Below are 15909 nucleotides of genomic sequence, written 5' to 3' on the forward strand. Positions count from 1 at the left end.
GGATGGAACAAGAGATAAAGAGTCAATATTGATATTGATGTTATGGTGGATGACCTGTTTGGCTGGGAAGACCATCAGCTCCGTTTTGGCCAGGTTCAGCTGAAGGTGGTGATTTTTCATCCATGTGGATATATCAGCCAGACAGTCCGAGATCCGCGCCGAGACCGTGGTGTCCTCAGGAGGGAAAGACAGAAACAGTTGAGTATCATCGGCATAACAGTGATAGGAAAACCCATGCGAGCGGATGATAGGGCCCAACGAGGTGGTGTAAATGGCAAAGAGAAGTGGTCCCATCACCGAGCCTTGGGGCACCCCAGTGGTGAGGAGGTGAGGAACAGACAGCTGACCTTGCCAAGACACGTTGAACGAGCGCCCAGTGAGGTAGGATTCAAACCAGGAGTGCACATTGCCAGAAATGCCCATACTTGACAGTATGGACAGAAGGATGCGGTGGTTGACTGTATCAAACGCAGCTGATAAGTCAAGCAGGACGAGAGCCGAGGATTGAGCTGCTGCTCTAGCTGTTTTTAAGGCCTCCGTTACAGACAACAGGGCTGTTTCGGTGGAGTGACCGCTTTTGAATCCAGACTGGTTTGGATCGAGGAGATTGTTCTTTGACAGGAACTCGGTAACCTGTTTGGAAGCTGCCCTCTCAATGGTTTTAGAAAGGAGTGTGAGCAGTGAGACCGGTCGATAGTTTTCTACCTGAGTGGGATCGAGAGACGGCTTCTTGAGCAGCGGCGTTACCCGAGCCACTTTGAAAAGGGAAGGAAATGTTCCAGAATTAAATGAAGCATTAATCACCTGTGTTATTGCCGGTAAGACGGCAGGCGATATGGCTTGAAGGATGTTGGGTGGGATGGGGTCCAGCGGGCATGTAGTTGGACGGCTGCCTGTTAGGATTTTGGAGACCTCACTTTCGCTGAGAGGGATGAAAGAAGGAAATGATGAGCCATTGACGGTTGCGCCCTTAGGGGGGGGGAGACAGTTGGTCGAACTGTTTCCCGATGGCTGGCACTTTCTCTGTGAAAAAGGAAGCAAAGTTATCAGCAGTGAGGTTTGAAGGCAGCAGTGGAGTGAATTTCCAGTTGTCTGAAATCAGCAGCCCCGTCCCACCTCCACGACCAGATGGTCGGGGAGTATGGGAGAAGGCATAGTTGGTGGAGAGTGCTGCCGGGATAGCATTGTTTTCAGGTTTGATCCATGTCTCCGTGAGAGCTAAGAGCCCTAGAGAGAGGTGGTTGGCATAACCTGAGATGAAATCAGCTTATTTGACTGCAGACTGACAGTTCCACAGGCCAACAGAGAAAGAGGTTACAGCAGAAGAGGTTTGTTGAAGTGAGCGGAGGTTACCCAGGTTGCGCTGCCGTCTGCTGTGCTGAGATCTTTTTTGACAACCAGTGACAACAGAGATGCTATTGTGACACATGGCTATGGTAGAATCTAAAAGTTTACCTGGTTTGTGATCCTTGTTTCGGTGGATTTGTACAGGTAGACTTGCATGTCTTTACCCAAAAAGGGCTTCACACGAAAAGGGCTGAACACGAGCTGACGCTTCAGCACCAGTCCTATTAAAATAGCAGGTTCACTGATTGCCTCCGGCTGAAGGCACCCCCAGATTCTGATTACACAAAGGCAGCTGATTGCTGTAGGTGTGGCTTGACAAACCAGCAAGTGAGTGAAACTAGATTGCCAAACAGGGTAATTGCCAAGATAGTGCAAATAAATACAAAACACACACACACACTCTGTACACACACTACAGCTTCAATACTTCAGCAATTCTTTTGTAGAAATATCAGCATATTTGCCTTCTCCGGCAAAATGCAACACCTTTCCTGACTAATCGCATGACCTGCACAGGAGAAAACCCCTCTCCGATGGTGTCGATGAGGCCTGTACACACAGATATCAGGGATGTGCAATAGGATTGCTGTATGCAACGTAACTGTTTTGCAATGAGTGAGCATTGCAAGGCTGCTTGGCGGTGAAGTGTAAGATAACAAAGATAGCACAGAGAGCAAAGCTGGCATGGTTTGCATCCACAGGCAAGGTTAGCATCCATAAAGAACAAAGGTCGGGACAGAACTAAGGAAGACAAACACAGATGCAAATTCATGTAAACCTGTAACACCATTTTTGCACACACTCCATACATAGAGGTTATGATGTCCCTCGTCTCATGAAAATGTACAAGAATAAAAAAAGGAAGGCTACTGTGCCGTTGCTGATGGCCATCAGCTGATGGTAAATGATACACAATGGACAGACATGCCTGTAGGATTTTGCATGAAAGGTAATCGCAGTTTTCTTTTACTAGAAATGCAATGTTTCTGTATAACATATTTCTGATACCATTGCAATGCACAGACAAATATATTTCAAGTTTGTACAATATTTTTTTCTCAAGATGACAAGACATTTTCAAGAACATTGATATAGAGAAGTGAATACTTGCATATCAAACCATTCGATCAATACATGCTTTACAGGAAGCTTCGGGTGAAATTCTAAAAAGGAACTGTTTACAGTTAAGAGAAGTTATCCACTCTTCAGGCCACTACACCTGAGATATACACTTCTTAGCACTGTGAAGGGGCTTGGTGATCAGACTCCTTCTCAACCTTTTTTGGAGTACCCTACCCGGCACAAGCCAGACGATGGCCAACAAAACAGGTCTCTGTCCATTACCGCAAGAAGAACCTGCCTACTACACACACATTTTAGGAATCATAGTGGACTGGATCATCATCCTTATCGGGCTGCCTGGAATCATTACAGCCATTTATGCACTGCAGCGCCTGGTCAAGGTTGACCATGTGGCCCCTGTGTACGTCATCAACCTCCTCGTTTCGGACCTCTTCCAGATTGCAATCACAGTCGTGTTCATCCTGAGCCGGTTCTTTGACCAGACCGCACCAGTCTTTCTGGCGTTACGCTGCATTTCAAGGGTCATTGTGCGACTGGGGATCACCGCCAGCTTGGGGTTTATGGTGTGTATATCTGTGGAGAGGTACCTGACCGTGGCCTGTCCCATATGGTACCGGTACCGCCGGACTGTGAAGTGCTCCATCGTCATGTCGCTCTGTGTCTGGGTAATCTGTGCGCTGTATGCTCTTCTGGATTTCACACTTGTACAGGACCTACAAGAGTCTCTGGAGGTATTCTCAGTCATTCTTCTTACACCGGCCTTACCACTCATTGTGTTCTGGGTGCTCACCCACAAGGCTCTGAAGCACTGCAGGTCCATACAACGAGACGAGAGCAGGAGGATTATGGGTGCCCTGGGCCTAGTCCTGGGCATATACATAGTCCTTTTCCTTCCATTCTGCATCAGGAACCTCTACTACATCCTGGCGTCAGTCAGTAAACACAACACATCTCATGATCTGTCGCTGGTGCTCACCAGTGCTCTGGTGTACCTGAGCCCCCTCGCAGATCCCTTCCTGTACATATTCATGAGACGGGACATCAGAAACACCTTTGGCTTCTCGCTCTGCTTTTGGAGGCTGTTTAGGAGAGCCAGGCCTGAGGAGGAATCCAGGCAAACAGCTGAGAGTTCTACGACAATAAAATTGAATTGAAAGATCTGAGGAATAGCTACAAGGTATAGTTATATGTTAACATTTTGTCTTTATTCAGATATACTTCCCAAGGAGGATTTATTTAAAAAAGAATAAATATTGCATCTCTTGCTTTGAATGTAATCTTTGGACATGCTGACTAAACAGGACATGTCTTGGATTTTTTTTAAATTTCAGTTCATACTTGAGACACTCAGCTAAAGAGCAATGAAGACGAGTAAGATCGGCTGTTTATAAACACTGTCCTCAAAGAGTCCTAGCTATGTGGTTCTTGAACATGCTTTCAGCAGGCTCTCTTGGATGTTACATAATCATGTGTTCATCAGAAAAACTGTATGCATGTGATCTAACACCAGTCGTGCATCAGAAAGAAATGGGTCTGAGTAGCTATCATTAAGATGTCCTGTACTGCAGAGTTGAATAAATGCTCAATTTAAGTTAATTCTAGTAAGTTTTGTTTTGTGTCTGGCAAATGAATGCTTGTGGAATACCTTTCAAAATCAATCTTGGTAAAACTTGTTAGAAATAAGTCACACAAAATTACATCCAAGCATTGAAATTGATCATGATGTTGCTGGTCATTCTAAAATGCTGCATTGCAACAGTTGTGGTCAATAACGGATTATCTCAAAACCAGAAGTCCAGATAGAGTTGAATACCTTTCTCATGAGGCCTGGCACCTTGCACTGACCTTCAGGGTGGAACATTATATCTCATGTTGTTGTTTTCATCATGCTTATATGGGCAGCTCCTGAACATGTAACTGCTGTGTGCAACTCTTTTTATGTTTGGTTTACGCCCCTTTAGTAGTATAATTGAGGGCTTCTCGGACATAAGGTGCAGGGACACCTTGAAGCGATTAAAGCAGACATTTTGGAAGAGACAGAGTTACACTCTTCAACCGGCATCTGCTCATCCAAAGACTCCAAGATCTGTTGTATCTTCTGTTTAGGGAAACAGTTATCTTTATTTTCAATGCAGTTTTGTTCTGTTTAGAAACACAATGCAAATAACAACACCAACAACTGTAAGGTAAATTAATTAAATTTGCTTTCAAAAACGATGAAAGGTACATAGTAGTTTAAATCTACTTTACAGAAACAAACACGTGGAAACTGAATGAGGTGAGTTATTAGCAATAGAGAGTGTAACTTAAGTAGCCACCTATGTATCAACAAATATCTTTGACACTGATACAGTTGCATCTTATGTCAAGATGTTCAAAAGCAAGACACCCGATGTATGGTTTCAATGGACAACAAATGAGTATACATTTAGTACAAACCTGAAAATGCTTTGAATGGATGGTCAAATAACATGTATTTTAGGGTCAACCAGCATATTTAAAAAAAGGGGATCATTTTCAATCAAATCTCATCTTTTAGGCCCCACCCAGACAGAATAACATTGTAATAACAATGTCTGGAGTACACTACTACTTAACATTATGAAGCCAATAACTTCAGTGACACCATGCAATACTGTAAAGTTGATTCACGACCACGACGTGTAAATTGTTACCTACTTCTACAGTTATAACCCAGGATTTTATGTAAAGCCCACTGTCTCTAGTACTGTATTAGCACTATCAAGTGGGATAGGTGTAGAGAAGCCGGCTCTAGTGTCCTGAATGTTTGTCAGCTGCGCCTTGTTACGTTTTGAAACGACTACCCCAACACAGTGCTCCACAGTCGCAGAGGGCTAAATCGGTGCAGACTAGACGAAATCACGAGCGCAGAAAGACACAGCAGGGCAATAGTGAATGATTTAATTACATTGCACTGGATAACTGTCTTAAAGTCACTTCATGAGCAAATGCATGGTACTGACTGCTCAAGCCACTGACATTGTTCCACAGTATCCCTGTGACCATACCGTCACGGTCATTATCGGGGAAGAATGTCCGGATTGGACAAAGAGACAGACGGACAGACACCCATCGCTGCCGCAGAGCACCCAACACAGGCTTCAGTCGACTTGCAGGCCGCTTTCACTAAATACAAAGAGAGACGAACGGTAGGGGAGGGGTAAGGGGATGACAGGAAGACGAGAATCCAATTCTTTTTCAATACCGCATATAGGCTACGATCAGCCCCGCGCCCCCGCCTCCTTTTCTCTCTTTGAGTAGGCTATTCGGTGAACAATGGCCCGGTGTAATTACGTATAGCCTATATGAACATGTATTCCCTAATTTAAACGACGTTACAAGTAAATAATTTAGTGCTTAACGTTTCGCCTTGCAGTCAAATACGGCTGCGCATCTTTGTGGCTCAATGCCGAAAAAGGCGATGTTGATGTCCCGACAGGAACGCTGTCTGTCTGAGATCCTATCCGATTATTTCAGAAAGAACTATCAAAAATCATCGAGTTTTATATGGTGAGTACAACACGACAATACTTATACATTTATGTACTCAAACTTGAGACGATTTGCCGAATCAGCGTCGTGCGAGAAGTCATAAAAATATGAATCATAACTTGTTATGATCATAGCGCGCGACTCAACAGGTCCCTCGTACAGTAGCGGGGCAGCCGAAGTTATCGCGTGCGTTACGCTGACGCAATTATGAAATTCAATGTGTTCGGTTGTACGGTTCGCCATAGGACAGAAAAAAAGCACCTGGGTGGCGAAAATGATTTGTCCGAATAGGCTAACGTCATAACACATTTTTAGGGATCAGATGCAATAGCAATCGTAAAATTAACCATATTATATTTTTCTGCTGTACATGTCAAATAGGCCGTAGCTACATGTGTTGTTTCTTTGAAATTGTGAAAGGTTAATTTTAAGGGCAGACAACACAATAACACATTCTTTTGTCGTGAGAACCTTAGACTAAACGTATAAACATAAAAATGAACCAACGCAAGCAAATTAACTACATATATTACTATAATGCATGCAATTTACAGATGGAACACACCTTTTAGGGGAAGATTTCGCGCAAGATTGAATGCAGAGGTAAATGTGTTAATACAGCTTACATGTATGCTCTACTGGCATTAAATAATAAGCTTTGTCTTCTTCACTGTCTTTGGTGATGTGCAAGTAAATCATTGGCAACACTAGTTCCATATTTAATTCTACTAAGCATACAACCTGTTTTTTTGTTTGTTTGTATGTGTGTGTGTGGGGGGGGGGGCTCTTTGATCATAATTGTATTTATTTAACTTAATTGTAAAAAAGATAAATTAATGATTTTATTACAGCAAAAAACAACCAATGTGACATTTCAAACCGTTTCCTTAACATTGGTCCAAGGAAAGGCTGTTGATTTCTGTCTCTAAAGGAATTCATATCGTTCTGCTTCAAGATCTCATGTCAGAATCCTTTTAGCCATTTCATTAACAGTCCATTGCAAATGTGATTTTTCCTGTATAACTTGAAATGGTAATGCCTTGGATTTAGTCAAGCTACAGGCCTAAAGGCCTAAGACATCTGTGCTCTCTCTCTCCCTCTCTCTCTCAGACACACACACACACACACACACACACACACACACACACACACACACACACACACACGTACTTACTCTCTCAATTTGCCTCTGTGTCTCTCCCTCTCTGATCTTTTCTCAAATATTTTACAGTTCCTCTTTGGGAGGCTGAATTATGAATGGCATCAATAACTATAGGTACTAGGAAGGGGGGCATTTGGGGTGAATTTCACAATAGTTAATACAATACAATACAATACAATATCTAACAATATCTAGAAACACTTAAACAATGTGTTGGCATTAACACACACACACACACACACACACACACACACACACACACACACACACACACACACACACACACACACACACACACACACACACAGTGCATAGGTTACATATCACTACACAACACAGCATATACCTGGTGGCTATAATTACGCAATCTATAAAAGCTCATCTTCCAAGCAGTCAACCTGCCCCAAGCCCCCTTACCCCAATCCGAATCAACACTAACACAAACAACCAGCTGAGGGAGGATTAACCTTTAATGCGTGCCATGTCACTGAGTGATCTAATCCAGTTTTAAGTTGGTGTCATTACTATCGTGGTTCATGGTGTGATCTGTTGACTTTGTCAGATTGATGTATGTGTGAGTTTCAACAAAATGGAATCTTAGGTCTATTGCTATACCCCCGAAAGAGTTTATTCTCTCTCTCTCTCTCTCTCTGTGGGTGTGTGTGTGTGTTGTGTGGTGTGTCAGTGTGTTTGTGTGCGCCACGTGTGTCTGTGTGAGGAAGAGAGAAAGAGAGAGGAGTAAAATAGTTTTCTACTACATTTTGCGGTGGATTGAATGAGGTGAAGACAGGACTTTTGGTTGAAGGATTGGGGTACATGTCTCTGAGGAGGTGGTGTCTGTCGCCATTTGAATGCAAATGTGGTGGGAGAACAAGGAGACTGTGTGCTATGTCCGTGTGTGACTATGTGTGTGTGTGTGTGTGTGAGAGAGAGAGAGAAAGAGGGAGAGAGATGGTCTGAATAAAGAAGAAAAGAAATAACTTGCCACACAGGCACATGTTTCCTCCTGTTTACTGGTAGTCAGATGTACTTTTAGACACTGCTGAAATTCAAGATGTGTCTCTGTAACACATTAGACAATTTGTTTTTGCGACTGGAGGAAGAAGATTTAGTTTTAGCTAGATCCATTTAAGAGAAACTGTGCTCTTTTAACCGGTGATCCAAGTTCTTATTACTTTCTGAATCATGTCGCGCCGGAAACAGAAACGACCACAGCAGCTTATGAACTCCTCTCCATGGAGTTCACGGATACATGCGCATGGTGAGAAAGTAATGTTTATATTCCCTAACAGCGATTTTCAGCCCACAGTTGCTCGACAAATATAGACAGATACTATTGTGAAGCATTACGTCCGTAGTTTGGTATGAAATTGGGCTCATTAAACACACGTGCATTGCGCTGGCTCATGATATGTTGAAGTTGCACTCATTCACAATATAAATTGTATGTACCTGATTTATTTTCTTTTTTCCTTTCCGCTAAATTCGGCTAGCTTAGTCGCTAGAGGTCAAAATGACAAGTTGTTGTCAAGAGTGTCAACGATTAAGTAGCCTGCGCCAATAGCCTGCATTCACCTTAGAACAATACATTACCGCTAAATAGAGTAACGACTGCTGATTCAGATATAGGTTACCTGTCTGCAAACAGTAGGCTGGGACATGTTGTAATTCATCTTTGCGTTGCCTAGTCAGCGAAGCGCGACGAATGGAGGAGCTGTGCCTGTTTTTAAATATCTCATTAGGAGTTTCCTTCGTCACAGACTCCTCTATGCTGCATCTCATGTTTCGAGGTTCAGGTACTTAGACCACCCAGGTGGGGGAAGTATGTAGACACTGTGATATTGGGTGAAAGAAAAGGGACTGAAAGAGGAAAAGTACTTAGCTGATTTTAGATTGTTGACTGATAAATGACTGCGGTGAGAGAGCAAGACAGATGGGTTGAGGAAGACTGTCTTATGGCAAGGAAGAGGGGCACTTGAAATGTAACTGAAATAGCACGAGACCTCATTGTGGTCCTGAGGTTTTGTGGACAAGCACTCAGGCGTGGACACTGCCAGGAACTCTCTTTATCTCTCTCTCTCTCTATCTGTCTATGTGTGTCTTGGACCATGACCTCAGTTCTGGAGGTAGCTATGCATGCAGGTACAGGAAATTCTTCAACACCATTCATCTGTAAATTTACTTTGAGTGTGTGTACGAAACCTTTTGGCACACACTGCATGTGTGTGTGTATGTGTGTATATACAGTATATATATATATATGAATGCACTCCTTTCTGTGTGATTGTCTCATCTCTTTCTTCTTTCATGGTTGTGTAATAAAAATACAACTTCACTGTTGAGATGGTCAGCTCCTTCAACCAATCATAGTACTCTTACAGTGTCCAGCACCTCATCAATATAGGCTGACTCTGATTCCTCACAGGGTTAGGAGGGAAGGTGAGTGGTTAGATGGAAGGCCTAGCTCACAGAGAGGCTGTCTCTGTGTGTTTGGGGCTGGATGGGGAGGGGAGGAGAAGGGAAGGGGGTTAAGAAGGTTTAGTGAATTCTGTGGGAAGGTCCATTGTCCTTTGGCATGTGTTGCTGTGGCAACAAGGTTGGCTGTAAGTGGTGTATAAAGTGTTTTGAGTGAGTGCAAGGATGGGATTTCAGAGGAGCTGGGATAAAGGGATAAAGACCGGGTGTATGTAAGGAACAGCTGAAAGCCAAAGTGCCCAATTAATTTTTTTAAACAGTGAGTGCCCTGTAATGAATGACGGCCAACCTGACAAATGTATCTCTCAAAGTTTGGAACACTTAGGCTACTGTCAAACCAGAATATGTTAGCGTTTACCTGTTATGCTTGTGTAATGCATTTCTAAATGTAATTAGTAGCATTTCCAAGTATTAGTAACATTTTCAGCCTTTAACAGTTTAGCTAGCATACTGAAAATTAAACTCTCAGAACTAGCAAACACAACTATGGTTTGCTAACAGTCATAGAAATGAATATATGTAATTTGTTAATTATTCCAGTTTGCTTTCACATGCAGTATAATGTGTACTGAAAGCTGTCCTTTCATTGCCATGTTGCGTTTATCAGTTAATCAGTGAGTAAAAAGGTTCCCCTTTGGTTTCTCAGAGAAGCCGTTTGCTGTGAGGTCATTCAGCACAACCCTTGCCACGGACTCTTCCTCATTTGCCACATCTTCCTCGTCTTGGAGCTGCCAGCCCCCCTTGGCCTCGCCCCCTTCCAGCAAGGGTCCTCTCATCCCCTCCCTGCCTGCTGACAGCTCGGCTTCCACCCCCTGCTCCAGCCAGCCCAAACCCAAACCCTCTCCCACCTCCCTTGCAGGCTCCCACCACACCAATCCACCACCTGACGTCCATCCACCTTACCTGTCTTACCCAACCCAAATCCCCACACCAGCCTCCTCCGCCCAGAACCACTGTCCTCGCTTCCTCATGGCATCTCCAAAACTCGGCGTGTCGGCAACCACCACCTCATCCTCCTCGTCTTCCTCCTCCACCGCCCCACTCTGCCCACCGCCGCATCCCCCCACAGGCAGCCCCAGCCCGGTGCCTGAAGGCCCCCCCAGCCCTGTTACCCCTGAACCCAGCCCTGGTGCAGTGCCCCCCGGCCAGCCCCGAGCCCACCTCAGCATCGCCGTGATCCTGGAGGAGCTGCATGTGCTCCAGCAGCGCCAGATCCACCAGATGCAGATGACCGAGGAGATCTGCAGACAGGTGCTGAGGCTGGGTGGGGCGTCCTGCGCTTGGGACTCCCTCCCACTCCTCCTGCCCCCTCTGCCCCAGCTGTGCTTGGAGGGGTCCAAAAGTGCCTCCAGGCCGTCCCAGCCTACCCCTGTCCCTACACCGTCCTCAGTGCCTCCTCTCCTCGCATGTTTCTCTTCGTTGCTCCCTCCTCAAGCCGCATCTAAGCCACCAAAGCCAACACACCCACTCTCTCAAATTCTGCGCCCTCACAAATCTCAGCTGGAAAGCTCCATTGGAGGAGCAGGAGTAGACAACCAGGTGTATCCAGCCACTGGTGCCCGATCTTCATCTTCTTCCTCCTCCTCTTCATTCAGTGTTTCCAACTCTGGTGGTTCCAGCTACCCTCTGTCCCTGGGTCTGCCTGCACGCACCATGCATGAGAAATCTACTGCTCTGTCAGCTAGTGGACTCGGTAGTCTCAGTCTTTCCAACCCAGCTCTACCATCAGCCACAGCCCAAACTGCACCCCTACCTGAGCCAAACCTGTCTTCCCTAGGAGTTGGGTCCACATCGTCATTCTTGGGACGCATCCATCACACCTGTCGGTTTTGCGGCAAGCAGTTCAGCAGTGACTCGTCCCTGCAGATCCACCTGCGCTCGCACACGGGCGAACGTCCCTATCAGTGCCCTGTGTGCCTGAGCCGCTTCACCACACGCGGGAACCTCAAGGTGCACTTCCTGCGGCACCGCGAGCAGAACCCAGAGCTCTCGCTCTCCCTGCTGCCCCCGGCCCTCTTCACCTCGGGCGCCGGGACTGAGCAGAGCCAGCCCATGAGCTCCAGCGGTGGAGGAAGTGCCATGGTGACAGCTCAGCGCCAGCGGAAGAGGCAGGCAGAGGACGAGCTGTTTTGCGACGGCCTGGAGGTCAGTGTACCTGGGGGAGGGTCCTCCACAGGGACAGGGGTGTCATCCCAGCGTACCCCACCCTCCTCTCTACCACTGCCCCCTAGCGTGGACATCGCCCTGATCTCCACAGCTCACTCCCTCATACAGCTCAACAGAGCCGCTGCAGCTGCCGCCGCTGCAGCTGCCTCAATGTCCTCTGCGTCGTCACAAACACCTTCCTCTTCCTCCTCCTTATCTTCCTCCACCTCTTCCTCCACACTGGCCTCCTCTCTGTTATCTGCTCCTGTCTCCTCTGCCTCCTCGATCGCAGGGTTCTTCAAGGGCGCCAAGCAGCAGCGCTTCGACGAGAACACGCCTCCACTCCCGGCTCTGCTTCAACACTCTGCCTACTCCCAGCTGGCTCACCTTCCCACACTCCTTTTCCCCTCTGCCTCCAGCCACCACCACTCTGCCCTAGGGCTCCTACGATCCCCATCCTCCTCCCTGGTCACATCCCAGCATTCCTCTTCTTCTTCTTCCTCTCAGCAGCAGCAGCAGCAGCAGCAGCTCAACTTCCCCTTCTCCTCATTCTCCAAAGCTGCAACCTCGTCTGCCACCTCCGCATCCACCTCCACCCTGACCTCTGACACCTCCAAGCTGCAGAGGCTGGTGGAGAAGTTGGAGAAGGAGCCGCCGAGCCCATCCCACTGGTTGTCTTCCACAGGAGAGGCATCGGTAGGCGGCAGCATGAGCATGACCTCGGCCCCAGCTCTCCCCACCTCCAGTAGCTACATGAGCTCGAGCGCTTCTGGCACCTCCCACGGCGCCACCTCCTCTTCATCCTCCTCCTCCTCTACCATGCTGTCTCCAGCGTCCACCTTCACCAGAGAGATGCTGGCTGCACTGGGCATAACCACTGGCAGGCCATCTGGTTTGGCTGGTATACTGATGCCCAACCTAGGGATGATGAGCGCAGCAGCCGCCCTGGCTCCCAACCAGTGTGGCATCTGTTTGCGGGTGCTGAGCTGCCCTAGGGCACTCCGCCTGCACCAGGCCACACACCTCGGTGAGCGGCCCTTCCCATGCAAGCAGTGCGGACGTTCCTTCTCCACTAAGGGCAGCCTCAGGGCTCACCTGGCCACCCACCATGCGCGCCTGCCCAACGCCCGAGCCCAGAACTCGTGCCCATTGTGCCAGCGCAAGTTCACCAACGCCCTGGTCCTTCAGCACCATATCCGCATGCACCTGGGAGGCCAGCTGCCACCAGAGGGTGAAGGAGAGCTGAACTCCAACCCCACAGAACAGGACTCCTTCTCTCTGTTCCAGAGCTCTGAAGGAACTGCCACCGGGCCCAGTGCAGTTGATTCTGCCTCCTCGGGCAATGAGTTGAAGAGCACAGAACAGCGTCAGAGCATAGAGGGTAGCACGTCTGTGAGCAGTTCCATATGTCTGCCAGTCGGTGGCATCAGTGGGGTATCCCTGTCAGCTGTGGGCAGCCCCAGACAGTCATACAGCCCTGACCCAATCCCACCCTCTGACCTCAGCCCAGACCCCACCCTCAATCCCGCTGCTCATGTTCCCCTGTCGGGCAGTGCGGAACCGCCCATCCTGAGTGCCAGTGTTCCGCCACCTCCGTCATCCAAATCTCTTTCCCCATCTCCTCCTCCTGCCACCACTTCTCCAGAACGTTCTACCCTTGGTGACCCTTATGTGGAAAATACCATCACTACCCCAGCCAGAAATGCCGCCTCTGCCCCAAGCTCCCCTGTGGTGACCAAACCCAACAGCCCCTTGAGTCTACTAGGGGACGATGACAATGGGCTGAGTGAACCTCCGTCTTTCCTATCCATGTTTCCAGCTGGCAGTAGGTCAGATTTGGTGAGTCTTCCAAGCATGTCTTCACAGAGTTTTTCAGCACAGCCCCCTCCTCAGTCCAGTGCCAGCCCTCCTCCACCTTACCCAGTGCCAACCTCAGGTACTGCAAACGGAGGTAGCACACTCAATGTGGACCAGGGTAATACCCAGCCTCAGAGAGCCCAGAGCCCAGAGCCCTGTGAGGAAACCAAGGTGGAGGTGCCTTCCTGTTCAACACCAAAGAGCACCCAGATGGTGACTACCAGCCTGGACGTGGACAACCAGGCAGTGCCATCATTGGACACTGTGGATAAGGACAGTGTTGAACCTGCACTGGAGGCTCCAGAACAAACACTCCTGCAGTCAAGAGAGCTGAGGATGGAGAGCCGCTCCTCCCCTCCCGTGAAGGATGAAGTGATGGATCCTGGGAAGAAAATGGGGCCAGAGCAGGAACAGGCTGAAACAGTGGTACCCATAAGTCTTGCTCCAACTCTGCCACACCCTGCAGCACGGCCAGAGAAGAAGACCTACTGCTGCTCTGAATGTGGGAAGGAGTATGCCAGCCGCAGCGGTCTGAAGGTGAGAGAATTCTATGGTACTCAAAGACAAACGTAAATGATGAATAAAGAAAGATACGAAAATGTGGCTGAATAGAGTGTTTAAACGTGCAGTCCATGATTATTAACCATTACATGTTTTGTCAAATTCTCCTCACATTCCTCTGGCTGTCCATCCAGTATGTACTTTCAAAAATGCTGGTGTTTGTGCACAGTGCTGGCTCCGTAAATGTAGAAAAGTGGGAAAATGCTTAACCCCTATCTACTAACCATTTAACCTTTTTTTCCTCTTGCTGATGCACACAGGGGCATATGAAACACCACAGCGGAACGGTTGTCAAGCCAACACGCACTCCTGTGAGATCTACCCGTTTCAGCTCTGAGCGCCACGCTGCCACCTCCCTGTCCACCCCTCTCCCTGCCCAGCCCTCCACAGCCACCAGGGCATCCGTCAACTTCTGGAACCAGTACCAGGCCTTTCTCAATTCCAACAGTGGAACCCCAGCTGAGGATATGTCTCCAGTCCTTGCCAGCCAGAGCCAAGGGGGGTTGGAGATGCCTCAGTTAGCCGATTCTCCAATCAGGTCACAGCTGATGTTGGAAATGGCTTCAGGGATTGGCTCCTTGGAGGAGGATGAAACGGATGGCTGAGGTGATTGGCTGACAAGTGTTCTGGTGCTTTTAACAGTTCTATGCCTTCATACAAAAACATGTATGTTTATGTTTTCATATAGTCTTACCTCTTGTCAGTCCTTTTGCTAGTCTATGAGTTATTGATTGTTGGCTTGATTTGTTGGTTGTTGGTCTAATGTGATGGTTGTGCTGTTTTTTCATTCCTCAAAGAGGACAACTTGAGAAAAAGAAACATAACTGATATGTAGCATACATACTCTTTATATGATTTGACAGCATTAAAATATTTTGGCCCAGTTTTAAGACATCCTTTTTGCAGAAAAATGGTGAGCTAGCAAAACCTGAAAAAAATCAGGGAAGCACCTTCAACAAAAGTAAAGATAACAAAGCTGTTAAGACCTGAATAAATGACAGGGAAAAGACTAGGGGTCTCTAAACTTTGTACATATGACCCAAGAAAGCTTCAGATATTTGTGACTGGCTCATATATTATTGTGCAGTTAGCTTATGTTGAATTGTGTCAATATGACCTACATTTTATCCTCGTTATACTAATAAACTAAAGAAGATGATATCCAGGCCCATCTGTCTCACCAGAGTAGTCAATTAATAACTAATGGTAGCCATTTGTGAATTGTTTGACTGTGATGTTTACTGTTTGGTTCCACTTTGTCGTATGTTGTCTGTTTTTCGGGTTTCGGTTCCTCTAAACGGAACTATTTTTTTTTTGGTTACTGTTGTATCTTTTGAACCAGTAAATCAGACATATTAGTCTGTCCCTTTCGTGAGTTGTCATTTCAATGTATGTTCAAAACTGAAGAGTAAAATAAAAGTTTGGTAATGATACCAGTAATTAGACATATGGTCTGTTTCCTCAGACTCCACTTGGATGCCTACGCTCAAGTAAGCAAGTAAACAAATGATTGTTCTTGTGGTTTGTCATGAAACTCTGTGTGTGTGTGTGTGTGTGTGTGTGTGTGTGTGTGTGTGTGTGTGTGTGTGTGTGTGTGTGTGTGAAAGTGTATGTTTACTGGCACAGTACCCTCTCAGGCCTCTTCACATACAGGCATCACTAATCCCGGATCTTTCCTAACACAATTAAACGTTCCTGCCTTCCACTGTGTCTGACACACCAAGCGCAATGAAGAGGAATGGCAAATAGGCGGAGCGAGGCCAGAT

The 15909-nt window shown here is 47.0% G+C and overlaps 2 protein-coding genes across 2 annotated transcripts; both read left to right on the plus strand.

Annotated features, from left to right (window-relative positions):
- Window positions 1-2660: 2660 nt before the first annotated feature.
- LOC105906901 (psychosine receptor-like) lies at window positions 2661-3584 on the plus strand. The gene has a single exon (XM_012835136.2). The coding sequence runs from the start codon at window positions 2661-2663 to the stop codon at window positions 3582-3584; it is 924 nt and encodes a 307-aa protein (XP_012690590.1).
- A 4254-nt stretch (window positions 3585-7838) lies between these two features.
- Window positions 7839-15588, plus strand: sall2 (spalt-like transcription factor 2). Its single transcript, XM_031560034.2, has 3 exons — window positions 7839-8366; window positions 10227-14119; window positions 14404-15588. The coding sequence occupies exons 1-3, from the start codon at window positions 8291-8293 to the stop codon at window positions 14746-14748; spliced, it is 4314 nt and encodes a 1437-aa protein (XP_031415894.1). The 5' UTR covers window positions 7839-8290; the 3' UTR covers window positions 14749-15588.
- The last annotated feature ends 321 nt before the right edge of the window (window positions 15589-15909 follow it).

This window comes from Clupea harengus, chromosome 22 (assembly GCF_900700415.2).
Source record: "Clupea harengus chromosome 22, Ch_v2.0.2, whole genome shotgun sequence".
Classification (NCBI taxonomy): domain Eukaryota; kingdom Metazoa; phylum Chordata; class Actinopteri; order Clupeiformes; family Clupeidae; genus Clupea; species Clupea harengus.